Source organism: Lissotriton vulgaris, chromosome 7, assembly GCF_964263255.1.
Source record: "Lissotriton vulgaris chromosome 7, aLisVul1.2, whole genome shotgun sequence".
Classification (NCBI taxonomy): Eukaryota; Metazoa; Chordata; class Amphibia; order Caudata; family Salamandridae; genus Lissotriton; species Lissotriton vulgaris.
The window spans coordinates 1385516110-1385533857 of NC_141695.1; the positions used below are offsets into that span (position 1 = coordinate 1385516110).

Genomic DNA, 17748 nt, shown 5'->3' on the forward strand with positions numbered 1-17748 from the left:
AGAATGACACGTGATAAAGGCTCGAGGTGGAGGCCGTTGGGAGCGTTCCTGATATCAAAGGCTTCCTCCTTCACTTTTCTGGCTTATTACCCGCTGTCATTCCTTTCTCCGTGCTCTTCTCTTGTGATCTCTTGTCACCCCTCCCCTCATGTTCTGCTCTGTCGTTCATGCCCCTGTGGAATCCAAAAAATCCTCATCTCTGCTCATTTCTTGTCAGATTATTCATATATCTCAAAAGTTTCCTTCTAAAGAACTAAGCCGCCATCATTGAAAAATAGTCTCGATTCTCACACAGACTAACCCAGATGTTTGTGTAAAGTTCTATAATTTGCTAAGAAAAAATAAGCATTTAACTGTGTCAGTACATCACTGTCCCTTTGTTATTGTATTATAATCACATTTGTATAGTGACTACTACCTCTGAACTATGGAATTTCTTAACATAGATTAGCATGCTAATCTGGCAGCCATGGTTAATGTTCTGGAGCAGAATTTTTGGGTACACATCTAGCACATAGTAGACTTTCTGACAGTTGGGCCCATGTGTCATTGCCGTTTCTCAAACAGCTTTGATGATCTTTTAGTTTTGGGATAATGATGGCAACATGGTCAAATATTTTCGTGGGTTCTAGTAGTGGAATGGTAGAAAGTTGGCTTTCCATGCCTCCACATTTGGAAAGCATTAATCCTCTAGGAATGTATGACGCATGCCTTAGGTACTCCGTCATTTGAATGAATACGTCTTTAACACACATTTGTTCAGCACGCAAGTCGTTTTAACGACTTGCCCTAGGTGGGCACTAGATATTGGAATAGTTTAGTTTAATTTACTGTTCCATCTCCAGTCTGCACAACAGTAGGTAAGGTGTTGGACTTTAATTCCAACACCACTCCACCATTGCATGTCCTCCTAAATCAAGTTGTTGTAATTTCTTGAGTGCAGAACTATTGCGTACTAAAAACTAATTTGTTCTGTTGCCTGCGCTGTGAAGGCACAGCGTGATTCCGGCTTCGTCCTAAAGGACGTTTCCCATCTTGTGGTGCAGATTGCTTCAAGTATGAAACTGATACTTTGGTTATTGGCTACTTGTGACTTGAGTCGTAGAGCTAAAACGCATACCTAAATATTGTCTGTTGTTGCTCGAGAGAAGTCAAAGAGCCATCTCTACGTGGCTGTTTCGATTGCCCCTTAAGATATAACTCCACTGGCACTTGTGTTTGTGCTCTCTCCACAATGATCCCCGCCACAACTCTTTTTTTTTTTTTTTGCACCTGTGGCAGGATTGAAACTTTTGTGCAGCAGCTGTAATCATAGGAAAGAAGGTTCCACGTGCAGCTTAGTTGTTTTAGACAAAAAAACTTTGATGCGCTGCGCCAATACTCTTCAACACCCATACCACAGGCAGCATGTTGCTCATCTTATAAATTCAGAATGGGCCCACTCTAGGATCCCACAGACCTCAGAATAGGAAGGGGCTGAGCACTACAGCATCACTGAGTGGCGGGTGTGCATGTAGGAAAGGTGCAACCATGTGGATGTGGCATGCAACTGTTGGACATTGTCCTTATCTGGGATGGGTTTAGGGTGTGTGCTATTACTCTGTGGGAGATGCTGTCCCAGATGCCAAAGAGGAGAGGATAGAATGTTTAGTGTGGCTCTGCCTCCGAAGTTGGATTTGTTGTGTAGATGTTCTGTATATCCATCCTTGATCTCATGCAAGTCTAGAGTAAACTTACTCCCAGCCTTGAGGAAACAAAGCCCGGGCGGCGGCTTAGGCACGATTTCTTGTGCCAATAAGGTGATGAATTATTATAAACTGTTTTTTCCAAGCACACTCATTGTCTTGTTTTTGAGTAAGAGCAGTATGTTTTTACAGGTGTCCTAAAATCATTCATTTTATTACAAATCCTACACGAGCAGTGTTACAATTTAACACGTCCTCCTCAAAACTTGCGACTTGTTGGCCGTTCTGGTAATGTGGGATTTTAATCTTCTTTATGGATAAGTAAGAAATGTACTCATTAATACCTTGACACAAAGTTGCAAAACAGAAAGCTGTAAGGTTTTATAACACATCCATTTTTGCCCATTCTTTTGCTTCTCCCTCAAACCTTTCTAGATTATGAAAGTTTTAATAATGATCCCATTGTCTGAATCCAGTATTTCATAGTAGTAGGTCAGAAGAGGTTCTTGCTTTGAAGACTTTTTTCTTGTGCCTGCCTTGGGATAAAGCGATAGGTGTGCTGAGATTAAATGAAAACGTGCTGCAGCTGAATTTCATACTGATCCTTATTTCTCTTCTTTACTGCAGCTGAGCGGAAGCCACCTCTTTTCAACATGAATGCAATGAGTGCCTTATACCATATAGCCCAAAATGAATCCCCTGTACTGCAGTCCAACCACTGGTGAGTTTAGTGGCATACCTTCTACTGCAACTGCTTTGCAGTGCTGAAGCTCATGCACACACTACCTATGAACATCATTCCAGGCCTGCAACTGATTTGTGGTATTCCTCTACTTGAATCAAAAAGATGTCCCTAACACAATCCCATTTCCTAGGGAAATTAAAAAACAAAGAATGCGTATGCTGGTGGTCAATAAAGTTACAGAACACAATAGGTACAAATGTTGCTACAATGTCAGAAATGCATGAATCAAACATTTTTTTAACAGCAAATCATAATTAAAAATTAAATTACATTAAAAAATTCATTAAAAAGATTCGGAAAAACAGTTAACTTTTTTAATGAATGTTCCTATGTATTTCATGTACACAAATGTATTGCAAAAAATTGTGCTTTTTTTAATAATGATTTGTTATTGTTAAAAAAATGTTTGATTCATGCATCTCTGACATTGTAGCAACATTTGTACCTATTGTGTTCTGTACCTTTATTGACCACCAGCATACGCATTCTTTGTTTTTTAATTTCCCTAGGAAATGGTATTGTGTTAGGGACATCTTTTTGCTTCATGTATTTCCCCTGTCCCAGATTGGCTTAATAGGGGACCTCCCGTGTCTTTTCTACTGTATTCCTCTACTTGAACTTACACACCGCTACTAGTGCGCCTCATTGTGTACTTTAGACCTCAAACACATCTTACACTCAGCATTGTCGTCTCTCCTTTAGGTCTGAATATTTCCGAAACTTTGTTGATTCCTGTCTACAGAAAATTCCTCAAGATAGACCTACTTCTGACGTTTTGTCAAAGGTAATGACTGGTTGCTACATCTGCTTAGCGCCACATGTCTACCTAGCTTCATCTTTCTTATATTGTAACCAGTGTTATGTCATTACTACACCTCCTTTTCATTCCAGAGTTGATGATATCCTCATTTTTCCCTTTTCATCAGCCTTCTTCTCTGCTAGCTTCCCATCTCTATTCCTCCTTGACCTGCTCTCTTTACTGTCCTGCTAAACATAGTCTTTTCCCTTCTCAGTTTCCAATCCACTCTCCCTTTTTTCTATTAACTTGTTTTTTCCTCAGGCATTATTTGTTCTGTATCCCCCTTTTGTCCATTCCTTCTTTGCTTTTTTCATTCTCACATTCTGTCTACTTTCCTTTTTACAACCTCTTGTATTTCCCTTCCTTTTTTCTGGTTTCTCCTTCCTTCACTGCTTTCCTTCAGAGTATTATTTGGCTATATTAAACTTCATAAATAAATGACAGCATGCAGACGACTTGGTTCTTGCTTCCTTGTGTACCTCCAACTTTCACTTTGCGTCTGTCTCTTTCTTTGTTGTGACTGGTCTTTCCTTCCCTCTGCAGCACCGTTTTCTGATTCGTGAACGTCCGCAGACTGTGATTATGGACTTAATTCAGCGCACCAAGGATGCTGTACGAGAGCTTGACAACTTGCAGTACCGCAAGATGAAAAAGATCCTCTTCCAGGAGGCCCAGAATGGGCCCAATGCTGAGGCACCAGAAGAAGAAGAGGTGAGGCAGTGGACATATAACTAGATGCCAGAAAGTGAGCATTCTATGCAACACTGTGCCAATAAAAAGACGAGGGTGGGGGCGTAGTACAGTTTGCTGTATAAGGTGTTGAATTGGAAAATGATTAAGTATAGAGTACCAGGTGTGATGGTGAAATGGGTCCATCTTTGAAGTACTAGCGAAATAGAGAGAACAGAAACCCTGAGCTATTCAGGAGCTGGATGGCATGTGTGAATGTTTTTAGAAGGGACAGTTACGACCAATATTTGTAGTTTGCTATGGGGCATGGCCTAAAATACTGAAGCTTTCTACGGCTACTTCTAAAGCAAATTATTCACTTAGTGTATCTCCCCTGGCATCAGACTGGCTACAAAAATTCTAGTATTGGCTCCTGCTCACCGATAACTGGCATTTTAAAACTCCTTCGCAAGTATTTCCCACCTCTGGGCTGTACGTGTGCACGATGCAGTTGCTCTTTTTCTGCTTCCAAGGTCGCAGATCCAGAGCTCCACTTCTATCAATTTTGGTTTTACACCCATTTATCACATTTTTAAGTTTTGTCAGTGTGCAGGGATGTCTAACTGTAGATGATGGGTTTCACGCTATGCCGCATGTTTCGGAGGGAGATGTCGGTGGCGGACCCACACGTTCTCTGCTTATAGACAAAACATGACTCGAAAGTTGTGCAACAAGTGGTTTTTGATGCACCCGAAGGCAACATGGAGAGAGTCCAAGTTCTACTTTGGGCAACAAACGAAGCAAGACTGATCTCACTGGAGATTTTTCCCTGACTTATTCTTGGACTTCACCCTAGACCGAACACACTTCGGTCTAGGGTGAAGTCCAAGAATAAGTCAGGGAAAAATCATGATCAAAGCTCCTCGATTTCCATGTCGTCCCTATTCAGAGGGTAATAACGCAATTGGTGGTCTCAACGCCTAACTCCATCCTCTGTTAGTCTCTGCTCCTATGAGGAACTTGGACCCAGTGCAACCTGGTATCCTTGGTTACGACTTTAAGGAGGCCATGCTGTAGATATTAAGGTGCATCTCAACTACATGGCACTTTATGGCCTCGTCAGAATCCAGTAGGACTATAACTGGCCTACCCTTCCTTAGAACCGACTGATGATTGAGAAATTCAACCTGTTTTGCAAACCTTCATTAGCTATACCTTTAGTCTTGGGCCAACGGCCCTGCTTCATATCGACCATGTGCTCTAGCCCGAGATCTGGGGCCATTTACAGCCAGAGCCCACCCATTGTCGATTTATGGGGTTACTAAAGCAAATCCTGGGGATGAAATAGGCTTTTTTATAGGCCCCTCTGTTTTGGCAACAGCACTTCTGGAGGATGGCAGACCTTTTTGAGTTAGATTCAGAGAACTTTTCAAGGCCATGACCCCCATGATGATCAAAAAATAAGTAAATAATTTACTTCCACCTAATTATTGAGATGCTGGCTTATATGTGTAGTTGCAAAACGTGCATGGCATTGATACCTCTCCTGAGTTTTCCTGGATTCACCTTTTCTTTATGTATCTGCAGGACACTCAGTTGCAGATTCTGTCAACTGCTCAGATTTGTGGAAGAGAATACAATTGCAGATAATGTAGGAAGGATATCGTCAACAAATCACAGCTAAATTATAAATAAAGCATTAGTGGTTCAACTGTTTCGCATTAGGTGAAATCCAGAGATCAACTTTTCCTTCTTCGCTTTTATTCCCCAGCAGCCTTTTAAAACATTTTCTTAATAACCAACATTTCTCATGGTATACTGGGGAGAATTAACAAAAACAATCCATCGAATCAGGATGCCACCGTTTGTCTAACGGTCCCTTGTAGGCGCTCTATCTTCCTCTTTCTTCCTGCAAACACAGCATCTCTGCCTGTAGATTACTCTTGTGTTCGAGGCATGTGGGCTGCTGAATTCATATCTGTGCATAGATCGCCGCCTAGTGTTGGGTCCAGATGATTGCACATTGTTGTCCTGGAAGAGTCTTCGAAGTATCACGAGATAGATGGCTCCTCCCCTGGACTACAGTGCGCATGGGCATCCTCTCCATCCTCAAATTGTTTTCTTTCGCCATTGGGTTCGGATGTTACTATCTTAGCTCAAGTTAGGAAAACTTTCTACAAAAGCCAAAAGGCTTTAGACCGCGTCAGTATCGTTTCGTTCGGTACCGGTAACTTGTTTCGAGAGGACATCGAGGAATCAGGCAGTTTTCTTTCCACACTCGACCCGATCTTCGATCTACAATGGAAAGAAGCCCATTCAAGAGGTGTCCACTTTGCAATGCAAAATACCCGCACATCGATGTCCACCCGGTGTGCAACAAGTGCCTGTCCCCGGATCACAAAAAAGCCAACTGTATGGCCTGTGCCTGGTTCAGGTCGAAGAAAACTCTTCGGATCCGACGCGCGACTCGATTGGAGTCGAAAAGGTCAGCGCCTGTTCCGGAAAACATCTTCGGGACCGAAGACTAAGAGGTCGTTGATCTGTAGGATCAGGAATACCGCTCTGATCCGGCTTCGGCCATGACTCTGAGTATGACGCAGAAGATGAAGAGGTGCAAGAAGAAGAGGTAGGAGACGACGCAGAGGCCCTTTGGGCCGTAGAAGATAGCTCAGACGAGGAGCTAGGCCAAACCGGCTATACGGGGGCCGACGATGACGCACTCAATAAGGCTCAGGTCGAGGGATCGCCACTAGGCCTTACCCAAGATCTACAGTCTCGTTCTACAGCCCCGCATAAAGGCCCGGCTTTGAACATTAATAAAGAACCATCGGTTTCAAAACCGCCATCGGTCGATCCAAAGAAATCGAAACCGAAAGCATCAATGACAAAGCTGACACCGAAAGTGCAACTAACTCTGGTCGGCTCCAAGTCCTCAAACCCCTCTGAGCCGAAGAAATAGAAAATGGCCGTCGATGCCGAAAAGCTCAAGAAGGTCATCGAACCAACTGTTGGGGCACCGAAGACCAAGGTCAAGGCTGTCGAACCAACTAGGCCGAAGCCGAAAGAAGTCGACACACACAAAAGACTCGAACCGAATGACGGGATCGATCCTCGGTCCAGGCCTGCGGACAAGACGAAGACTGGCTCCAAGGACCCTGTCGAGTCGACGCAGCCGAGTCCATTCATAGCCAAGGAAGTGTCGGAGTCACTCCAACGCATCAAGGATAAGGCTACAGTGGTCGGGCCAAAGAAGGCCCCAACACCAAAGCTGGTCGGAAACGTTCAGACCGCGTCGACCCCGATCAAATTCGGCTTTTCACCCTCAGTGCGTCCAAAGATCTTCGAACCAAAAAGAGGTATCTGCGCCATTAAAAAAGTGTCAACTGAAATGGAGGCTACAGAGGAGCCTGAAGAACAGGAGTCGAGGCAATTCATCGACTCGGAAACTGGTAGACTGTCCATATATAAAAGCAAAATATTACCAGAAACGCCCATGGAGTCATATAAGATTCCCTTGAAGAAGAAGAGGGTTTCAACAACGTCACCGGCTCTTGTGGAACACCTCCATTCCTATGGACAAGAACCTCAGAATTTTCCACCCACATACTCAGATGTGGATGCAGTAGATGACGAACATGAAGATGACCCTTACCATGTAGACACTGATCCTGATGATCAAAACCAACCATGGGCTGACCCAAGGGATCCGCAAACTGCCCCTGACACTCATGTGTACAGTGTGAAAACATCTCCTACTGAGGACACTACTGCCTTTAACGCCCTTATTGAAAGAGCAGCCAGTAATCATGACGTCGAGCTACATGCTGACCCTGTGGAGGAAGACTTTCTGGTCGACACCTTTTCCACTTCAGAAAGAGCAGTCAAGACCCTGCCCATGCTGAAAGGGGTCCTTAAGCATGCTGGTGACATTTTTAAGGACACCACTAGGGCCAGGGTGTTAAACCCAAGGATTGAAAAGAAATATAGACCGGCACCTGGGGACCCTACTTATATAAGGGGACAGTTGTCATTGGACTCATTAGTTGTTTCTAATGCACGTAAGAGAGCAAACTCCCAGACGACAGGTGATGCTCCTCCTCCTGACAAAGAGTCAAAAGTTCCGGAAACTTCAGGAAAAAGGGTGGCTGCGCAGGTGGCTAACATCTGGCACATTGCCAACACTCAGGCACTCTTAGCCAGATATGACAGGTCCCATTATGATACCCTTGACACTGTTGCAACACCTACCAGATCAGTACAAGGAGGGTGCAGAACTACTAATCCAAGAAGGGAAGCTTATAACCAATGCTTCCATCAAGTGCGCGCTAGACGCAGCTGACACTGCAGCCAGTGCCATCAACACTAGCGTTATGTTAAGGAGACATGCCTGGTTGAGAATCTCGGGATTCAAACCAGAAATACAAACTTCTATCCTCAATCAGCCAGTTAACCCAGACTACTTATTTGGACCTGAGGTTGACACCACCCTTGAAAAAATTAAAAAAAGACACAGAGACTGCAAAGTCTATGGGGGCACTGCAGTCACAGCACTTTCGGGGTGGCTCCTTTCGTCGCTCCAATACTAGGGGCCCTTAAAGAGGCCAATCCACACAACAGACACAGTACAATAAAGGAAGTACACAATCCACCTACAATAAGAACAACCGGAGTGGATATCGTGGAAACATCAAGGGTAGAGGCAGAGGAAACAACAGTTCCAGATCCTCTGCCAATAGCAAACAGTGACGCCCTGTCACTGCCCCCCGACCATATAACACCTGTCGGGGGGAGACTACAACAGTTCCTGCCAGTCTGGAAATCCATCACCACAGACAGGTGGGTGAGAGACATTGTCCAGTACGGGTATTGTCTGGAATTAACATCCACTCCACCCAACATCCCACCAAGACACCGTCCTATGTCAGCAGAGCACTTACACTTATTGCAGCAGGAGGTCGTCAGCAGGCTGCAAAAAGGGGCCATAGAGCTTGTGCCTGTAGAAGACCAAGGCTCAGGGGTGTACTCTCTGTACTTTCTAATACCCAAAAAGGATGGGTATCTCAGACCTATTCTGGACCTCAGGCCTCTTAACAGTTACATTCTGTCAGAGCATTTTCATATGCTCACCTTACAGCAGGTCCTGCCGTTACTCAGTCAGGGAGACATCCTCGCAACACTGGATCTAAAAGATGCGTATTTCCATATACCCATACACCCATCACACAGACAGTATCTCAGGTTCACTATTCAAAATCAACATTATCAGTTCAAAGTCCTCCCTTTCGGAGTAACGACGGCACCCAGGGTGTTCACAAAGTGCCTAGCGACAGTGGCAGCACACCTAAGGAGACAGCACATACATGTCTACCCTTATCTGGACGACTGGCTTATTCAAGCAAAGACGGCCCAGCAGTGTGCCAGCCACATGTCCCATACCATTCATCTTCTTTACAGTCTGGGATTCTCGCTGAATTATCCAAAGTCACATCTTCATCCCGCCTACGTGCGACAGTACCTGGGCACGACAATAGATACTCTGGCAGCCAAAGCTCAGTCAAATTCAGCGAGGATAAACAGCATGCAATTGCTGATACAGAAATTCAGACCTCAACACTCGCTTCCAGCAAAAGTGTTCATGCAGTTGATAGGCATGATGGCCTCCTGCATCTTCATAGTCCCGCACGCGAGACTACATATGCGTCCGCTTCAGGAGTGCTTGGCACGTCAGTGGAATCAGGCTCAAGGACAGTTAAAAGACCTAGTGTTGGTGAGCAGTCGGGCATTCAACTCTCTGCATTGGAGGAACCCACAAAACCTTTGCAAGGGCCGACCGTTTCAAGAGCCTGTGCCACAGATTATACTGACGACGGACACGTCTTTCCAGGGATGGGGAGCTCATGTACTCAACTACACAGTGCAGGGACTATGGACAGCACAGCAAAAGAAGATGCACATCAACCTTCTGGAACTGATGGCAATCTTCATGACGATGAAAGCTTTCAGAGTACACTTGTGCAACAAGGTCGTGTTGATCCGGACGGACAACATGACTGCCATGTACTACATACAGAAGCAGGGAGGAACACACTCGCCACAGTTGTCTCATCTGGCTCAGAGCATGTGGAAGTGGGCCATTCAGAGGAACATCTTCCTCATGGCGGAACACCTCCCGGGCAAGGACAACCAGATGGCGGACCTGCTCAGCAGACACAGCCACCAGATGCACGAGTGGGAGATACATCCATCAGTACTCCAACCGTACTTCCAGCAGTGGGGTCATCTACAGATAGACCTGTTCGCCACAAGGGAAAACGCAAAATACCAAAGCTTCGCCAGCCGGTTCCCACATCCACAGTCGCAGGGCAATGCGATATGGATGAACTGGTCAGGCAAATTTGCGTACGCTTTTCCCCCAGCACCTCTAATACCGCTGGTGGAACGCAAACTGAGACAACACTCGATGACACTCATCCTGGTTGCTCCAATGTGGGCACGCCAACCATGGTACACCACGTTTCTAGAGCTATCCGTGGTACCGCATAAAAGGCTGCACCTCACACCCAGGCTTTTGACGCAGAGCCATGGCGACATTCAGCATCCAGATCCGCAACAGCTCGACCTGGCGATCTGGCTCCTGAAGTCTTGGAATTTGGCTACCTCAACTTGCCGCCAGAATGTATGAATATAATCAAGGAGGCAAGACGGCCCACAACCAGAGCATGCTATGCGGCTAAATGGAAAAGGTTTGTCATATATTGTAACAACAATGACATTAACCCACTGGATGCATCTATTCAAAACATTATCTGTTATTTGCTGCACTTATACAGGTGTAATCTGGCGTACAGTTCCATTCGTATACATTTATCCGTAATAGCAGCTTATCTTCAAAACAGGCAGCACCTCTCACTATTCAGAGTGTCTGCCATTAAAGCTTTTCTGGAAGGACTCAAAAGAGTGATCCCTCCCAGACACCCGCCTTCACCAGTCTGGAACCTCAATGTGGTACTCACCAGACTGATGGGACCACCTTTTGAACCTCTACACTCTTGTGAGATTCAGTTTCTAACCTGGAAAGTGGCTTTCCTAGTAGCCATTACCTCACTACGAAGAGTTAGTGAACTCTAGGCCCTAACCATTCAAGAGCCGTTCATACAGGTCCACGCAAATAGGGTTGTACTACGCACCAACCCTACATTCATGCCTAAGGTGATTTCGCAGTTCCACATGAACCAGCCCATAGAACTGCCAGTTTTCTTTCCTAATCAGAAAATATCGCAGAGAGATCCCTACACACATTAGATGTCAAAAGGGCTCTTATGTACTATATAGACAGAACAAAGGACTTCAGAAAATCAAAACATCTTTTTGTTGCATTTTCCCCACAACACAAAGGCAACCCCATTTCCAAAGCAGGGATAGCCAGGTGGATCGTTAAGTGTATACAGATTTGCTATGCTATGGCTAAATGCACACTAACCATTCCACAGAGAGCACACTCCACACGTAAATTAGAAGCGTCCATGGCTTTCCTGGGGAATATTCCTTTAGAAGAGATATGTAAGGCAGCTACATGGTCCACCACACATTTACGAAACACTACTGCGTAGATGTTCATTCTAAACAGCAAGCAGCTGTAGGACAGGCTGTTCTCAAAACTCTTTTTCAGACTGCTGCAGCTGGCACGGGCAGCCGCCGCTAACGGGAGGGACTGCTATGTAATCTATGCACAGATATGAATTCAGCAGCCCACATGCCTCGAACCGAATATGCTACTTACTAGTATGCATCTGTTCTTGGCATGTAGGGCTGCTGACATTCATATCGCCCACCCTCCTCCCCGGCGCCTGTAGCATTCAGAATTACTATGTAGCATGGACATCACTCACTGTATTACACTCCATCTCTGCCACAATGGCGAAAAATAATCTGAGGATGGAATGGATGCCCAAGCGCAGTGTAGTCCAGGGGAGGAGCCACCTATCTCGTTATACTTCGAAGACTCTTCCAGGACAACAATGTGCCATCATCCGGACCCAACACTAGGCGGTGATCTATGCACAGATATAAATGTCAGCAGCCCTACATGCCAAGAACAGATGCATACTGGTAAGTAGCATATTCGTTACTGGTATCCGATCCTGGAAAAATGTACAAAGAAAGGTGTGAGGTACTCTTTCATCCACTCCAATCAATTATAATCATTACAAGATCACTATGTGATAACCTCAAGGTAAACATTACACAGTCCACATGAACAACACATTTTATGCAACCATTATTGTCCTGTGGTAACCCGGAGTCCATGACTCTCAATGTGGGTGGGTACCAGTATGTGGCAGAACTGGATTGGCTAATCCTTTCCTCTGTGTACTTACTTTCCGTTACAATAGCTTGGAAGTATTTCATTCTATGGCAGGACACGGAGGCGAGGATTAGGCTAGTTCAAAGGTGGTTCACCCCTGCGTTTGCCGGAGATGATATCTGATTGAAATAGAACCTTTTAAAAGTGGAGTTAGATGACCAGTCAGCGGCATTGAAGATATCCTTCAGTCTTGCTCCTAGGGTGAAAGCCTTAGAAGCCACGGCTCCTCTGACTGAGTGTGCACCATTAGTGGTATTGATCCCCGCTTCTTGCATTGTCAGTCTTATCCATCTGGCAATCGTAGGGGAGTAAACCGCTTTGTGAAGGTTAGTCAAAGCAATCAGCAACTGTCTTTCCCCATGAGTACGGAACTTCTCCGTGACTGCCTCATAATTTTAACGGGCGGACCTCACATTTTCGGCAATCCTGGAAATTTTGGATAAGATACCAACCTTGAGTTACATTTTGTTCATCAAGAAATATGGAAGGTCACCCCTTCTAGAGTGAAGACCCTACCTGCACTGTCCAAAGCACGCACGACCGAAACCCTGCTAAAGGAAATGAGGCATAGTAACATTGACAGTTTTGCTGATAGCTGTTTTCTAGATAGATACCAATTAGGGGTCCAAGACGTGAAGAGAGTAAGGATATTATTCAAGTCCCATAAAACAGAGTATCTGAGTTCCGGAGCGAGAGGTAATCTAATACCCCTTAGGAGTTTGCATACCAAAGGATGTTCCCCTACAGGGTGACCGTCCATGGGAAGGTAACCACAGAGATTGCTGATCTGAAGGTGTTAATGGACCTGTAGGCTAAGCCTTGTGAAGCAATGCTCACCAAAAAATTCAGGATTTGGACAATATCTGCCCCCACGGGATCACTTGGTGTTGGACACACCAGCACAGCCACCTAGACCAGGCCAATCGGTATCATCTGGTGGTGCTATCTGCCCAGGCCTTGGAGAGAAGCATGGCAGCCTCTGTTGAAACTCCTGGGACTTTCCATCATTCCTGGTAATCCTCCATGCCATTAGCTAAAGGGAGCACGCCAGTACCAAGGTGTGAGGATTACCCTTGGGATCCCTCAGGAGACTAGACCTAGTGGTACAGGGATTGGAAAATCCCAGTAAAGTTCCATCATAACTGGAAACCAGGCTTGTGACCTCCAGATGGGAGTGATCACGACCAAATCCGCCTCTGTCTGCGTACTTGAGCCGACGGTTGCATGATCATCGCAAATGGAGGAAACGCATATGCTCATTCTGTACTCCAGTCCTGAAGGAAGACGTCCATCGCCAATGTCCGAGGGTCCAGTCTCCAGCGGCAGTACCTCTCCATGTGGAAGTCCAGTCGGGAGGCGAAGAGATCCATTGAGAATAGGCCCTAATGCTCCTGAAGATGATGGAATATCGAGGGGTGCTATTTCCACAGGCTGAATTCCCTCTAATGGCGAGAGTGCCAATCCGCTATCTGATTGGCTTGGCTCATTAGGGGTTCTGCCGTCAGGCAGATGTGATTGTCTAGGCAGTACTCCCATAGAGTCCGGGCACGGTCTAACAGCGTCTTTGATAGAGTGCCCCCAAGGTGATTGACATAACGGACCTCTGCTACGTTGTACATCTTCTGTAGCATTGAACATTCAACCTTGTTCTTTGTTCAGCGCCTGAGGGCGAAAGAGGCTGCCATCAATTCTATGCAGTTGATATGAAGGGTCTGTTTGGCTCAAGACCATTTTCCTTCGGCTGAGAACTCGACGCAGCGAGCGCTCCACCTGAGCCACTGGTATTGGACTCCATCACCAGATCAGGTTGAGAGCCGAATATCGCCCTGCCATTCCATGCCTCGAAATCTTATCTCCTCTTTTGCCTCTGCAGAGAGAGACCAGTTGTGAATATGAAAGCCCCTTCTGGAGATGCATTATTTTCAAGCGTTGCAATGCTCGGTAGTGAAGGGGCCCTGGAACTATCACTTTAATGGAGGCTGAGAGTAGTCCCACTATGAGAGCCAGTTGCCGCAGGGAGACTTGGGGATTGGCAAGGGTTCTCCGGAGTTCGTGTCTGATCTTGGATAATTTCTGAGGCGGGAGGCTAAGGGTCCCCTCCACAGAGTGGACTAGGAATCCTAGAAACTGGGTGGATTGGGATAAAACCAGAGCGGATTTCTGTGTGTTGATTACGAAGCCCAGCGACTCCAGTAGATCTATGGCCATGTGCAGCTGGAGAGAGAGAGCTTGAGGGCAATGGTTCATGAGGAGAGTATCTTGACCACCGACCTCATCAACTCGGTGAAACACCAAGGGGCGGTCGTGAGTCCGAAAGGCAGGTAGGTGAATTCGAACACCTTAGATTTCCATTGGAACTACAAGAAGCCTCTGTGAGGCGGAAAAATTGGCACAGCCTAATAGGCATCCTTCAGATCCAAACGGGCTATCCAGTCCGACTGCAGCAGGAGATCTCCAAGGAGGTGAATGCCCTTGATTCTGAAATGACGAAAGAGCAGCCATCCGTTGATCACCAAATGCTGCCCATCGTCACTCTTTTTCACCAAAAAGAGGTTGCTGAGTAAATCATTGGGATGCCTTGACTTGGGGACGATAGCACCATACTCTGAAAGACTCACTATCTCTATTAGACTCGCTATCTGTAGATCTATCAGAGCTTCTTGTTCCTGTGTGAAAGCCGAAGATCGATACACACAAACAACACGACTGCTATGTTTAACTTACAAAAACAATGAGGCACACATTCAACAAAGCTGTCCAGTGTGACACAGAACATTTGGTGTTGGGTGATACATACTTGTGTGCAATATCCATCCCATTTCATGAAAACATTTAGTTGTCATTTTTTTAAACCAAAATTTCAACCGAACAGTAATTGTTTTCAGTGTATATATGTATATTACACAACTCTTATTTTGTTATTTCTATGTGTTTGAGTACTGTATTAGCTGTCTGATGTACTGGAGATCAAAGGCCAAAATGTAAACTCTTCTACTCTCCCCTCTGGAATCAGGTCAAGACAGCGCTGGGACGCCATAGGGTAGCTACGCGCTTTACAAATCCCAACTCAACTCTACTCAAAATGTGTCAAATAAAAAGTGAATTAATCTGCAGTGAAAGTTGCAAATGCCAGTCTCATGAAGTGAAATCCACCAAAGCAACAACTTTTCCTCATTGTATCATAATCTTAAGGCATAAGGGAAGATTTTGATGCGTGCTGTTATGTATTTAGATTTAATTTTCCAATCTGAAATTATCGTGTATGAAGAAATCTCATGAGAAATCTGATATTTCTTTTTACCATTCTCTGGGTTTCAGTCTTGTATTTGTTTGTTGCTATTCTTTGTTATGGTGTAACTAATAGCAATAAAAAAAATCGTATGATTAGAAGATAAAGATTTACTTGTTAGACTTGCCATCTTTTGGCATGTTTCCCCTGAGTTTTTACTTTCTACCCTCCTGGTTTTGACTCTGTTTTTTTCTGGTGTAGTGTTTCTGCACACTTACTCACTGCTGATCAGTGGTAAAGTTCAAGTGCTGTTTCCATGATTGAGTTTTTGATTTACTTGTTAGTCCCTAGTAGAGTGCATTGAGTGTGCCAGGGTCTGTAAATCTATTGCTACTAGTGGGCTGTAGCACTGAGTGTGCCACCCACGTAAGTAGCCTTAAAAAGGTACCGCAGACCTGCCATTGCAGAGTCTGCGCGCAGTTTGTAACTGCCATGTCGACTTGGCCAGTGTTCACACTTGCAAGTCCCTAACCTTACCTTTTCTTACATGTCAGGCACCCCTAAGGTAGGTCCAAGGTACCCTGTGGGCAGGGTGCAGTGTATGTGAAAGGTAGGATATGCCCTGGTGTGTGTGTGTGTGTGGCATGCCCTGATAGTGAATTAAAGCCCATTTTGTTTTTCACTTTTGCAAGGCTATCTGTACCCATAGGACAGAATGGGTAGTTTGGTTATGACCTCTTATAATTCTAACTGACCCAGGGAACATGGTAGAAAAACGAATTTAGTATGCCTGAACTCAGAATCTAAAGATGCATCTTTTAGTGAAGGTGATTTTTACATTCTGGGTTTGAAAATACCACTTTTAGAAAGTAGGTATTTCCTTGCTCAGTCATCCCTTGTGCCTCTGCTGGAATGTGGATTGCCTGTCTGGGTTTTGGATGACAGAAGGCTGGGGAGCCAGAGGGGCTCCAGATAGTCTAGGTAGGTCAGGAAAGGGCTGAATAGACCTGGGCTGCGATGGGGGAAGTGGGAGGAGATTTCCTTGCATCTCAAAGGGCCTTATCTGCCTCTGACAATGCCGTCTCCACCTCCTGCCAGAAAATCACACCAGAGAAGGCCGAACTGGTTCTGGCAGGGCACAGACACCCCCTGCCTGCCGGATCAAAGGAATTTTGTGTAAAAGTACTGGGGGCAAGACCCCTGAACTTTAGAACTATTTTGGATCAAGAAGACTGCCAAGAAGAAGAGCTGGAGAAGCTCTGAGGAGGAACTACCACTTTGCTGCGTGCTTTGCTGTGTTGGCCTAAAGTGGCTGCTTCTGTCTTGTGCAGTAAAAGGACTGAACGGAACTTTCTGCAATCTACTTTTGCGAGTTTCTCCAAGGGCTTGATGTAGAGCTTGCCCCCTGTTCAAGAAGTCTTAGGAACAGCAAAGACTTCAAGGTCTTCTGCCCTCAGCACTGGGAACTGTGTGTTTTGTGCAGCAACAGAAGAAAAGCAACTCTACAACGCCACTGTCGATTCAGTGTCCTGGCGGCCCCGCAGAGGGCAACGCCGCACCGCGACCCTGGTTTCACAGACAACGCCTGCTGATGCCTCCACCGAGCTGCTACTCGCACCGTGACCTATGGGCACCGCACTCCGCACCGCCTCGCTTCACGCCGTAGCCTGGGCACTGCAGAGAGCACCGCGACCCTGGTCTCACCGACTATGCCAGCTGACGCCGCCACCGACACGTTGCTCGCACCGCAACCTGTAGGCACCGCACTCAGCACCGCCTCGCTGCACGACAACGCCTTGGTATCCCCGGCGTCGCTACTCCACGACGAAATAGATGACGTTGCTTGCACCGTGGTTTTAGGGCACTGCTCATAAAGTTACACAACACACCCCCCTCCTCTTGCGCCGCAGCCTTGGCCTACTGATGCCAGCACCATCGACTCGTGTTCGTCAGCCGATGACAGCGCTGCAGCAACGCCGCCTCTGCTTGCACCGTAACTTGCCAGCACCGTGACAAGCACCGACAACGCCATCTGACGCAGTCACCGAGGAGCTGCTTGCAACGCAACTTGAGGCCACCTCACGCCGCACCGCTGTACTTTGCACTTTGCACCCGACGCCTGCCGACGCCAGCGCGCCTGATCCCAACAGAAAGGAGCTCGACCTGCAACACGAGTGACTTCAAGGGCCTTGGTGCCCTGCATCTCTAACAGGTACGGTTGCGGGTCTTTCCGACACCGTAGCTGCTCCGCATGGT

The 17748-nt window shown here is 46.1% G+C and overlaps 1 protein-coding gene across 7 annotated transcripts in view; it reads left to right on the forward strand.

The window, feature by feature from the left end:
• The window catches only part of TAOK2 (TAO kinase 2), a 1046857-nt gene that overhangs the window by 567417 nt on the left and 461692 nt on the right, over nt 1–17748 (forward strand). For all 7 annotated transcript variants that reach the window (XM_086932114.1, XM_086932110.1, XM_086932116.1 and 4 more), the window contains 3 exons: nt 2313–2406; nt 3133–3214; nt 3773–3940. In XM_086932114.1, the coding sequence (XP_086788240.1) occupies nt 2313–2406; nt 3133–3214; nt 3773–3940 (344 nt within the window). The remainder of the gene's footprint in view (nt 1–2312; nt 2407–3132; nt 3215–3772; nt 3941–17748) is intronic.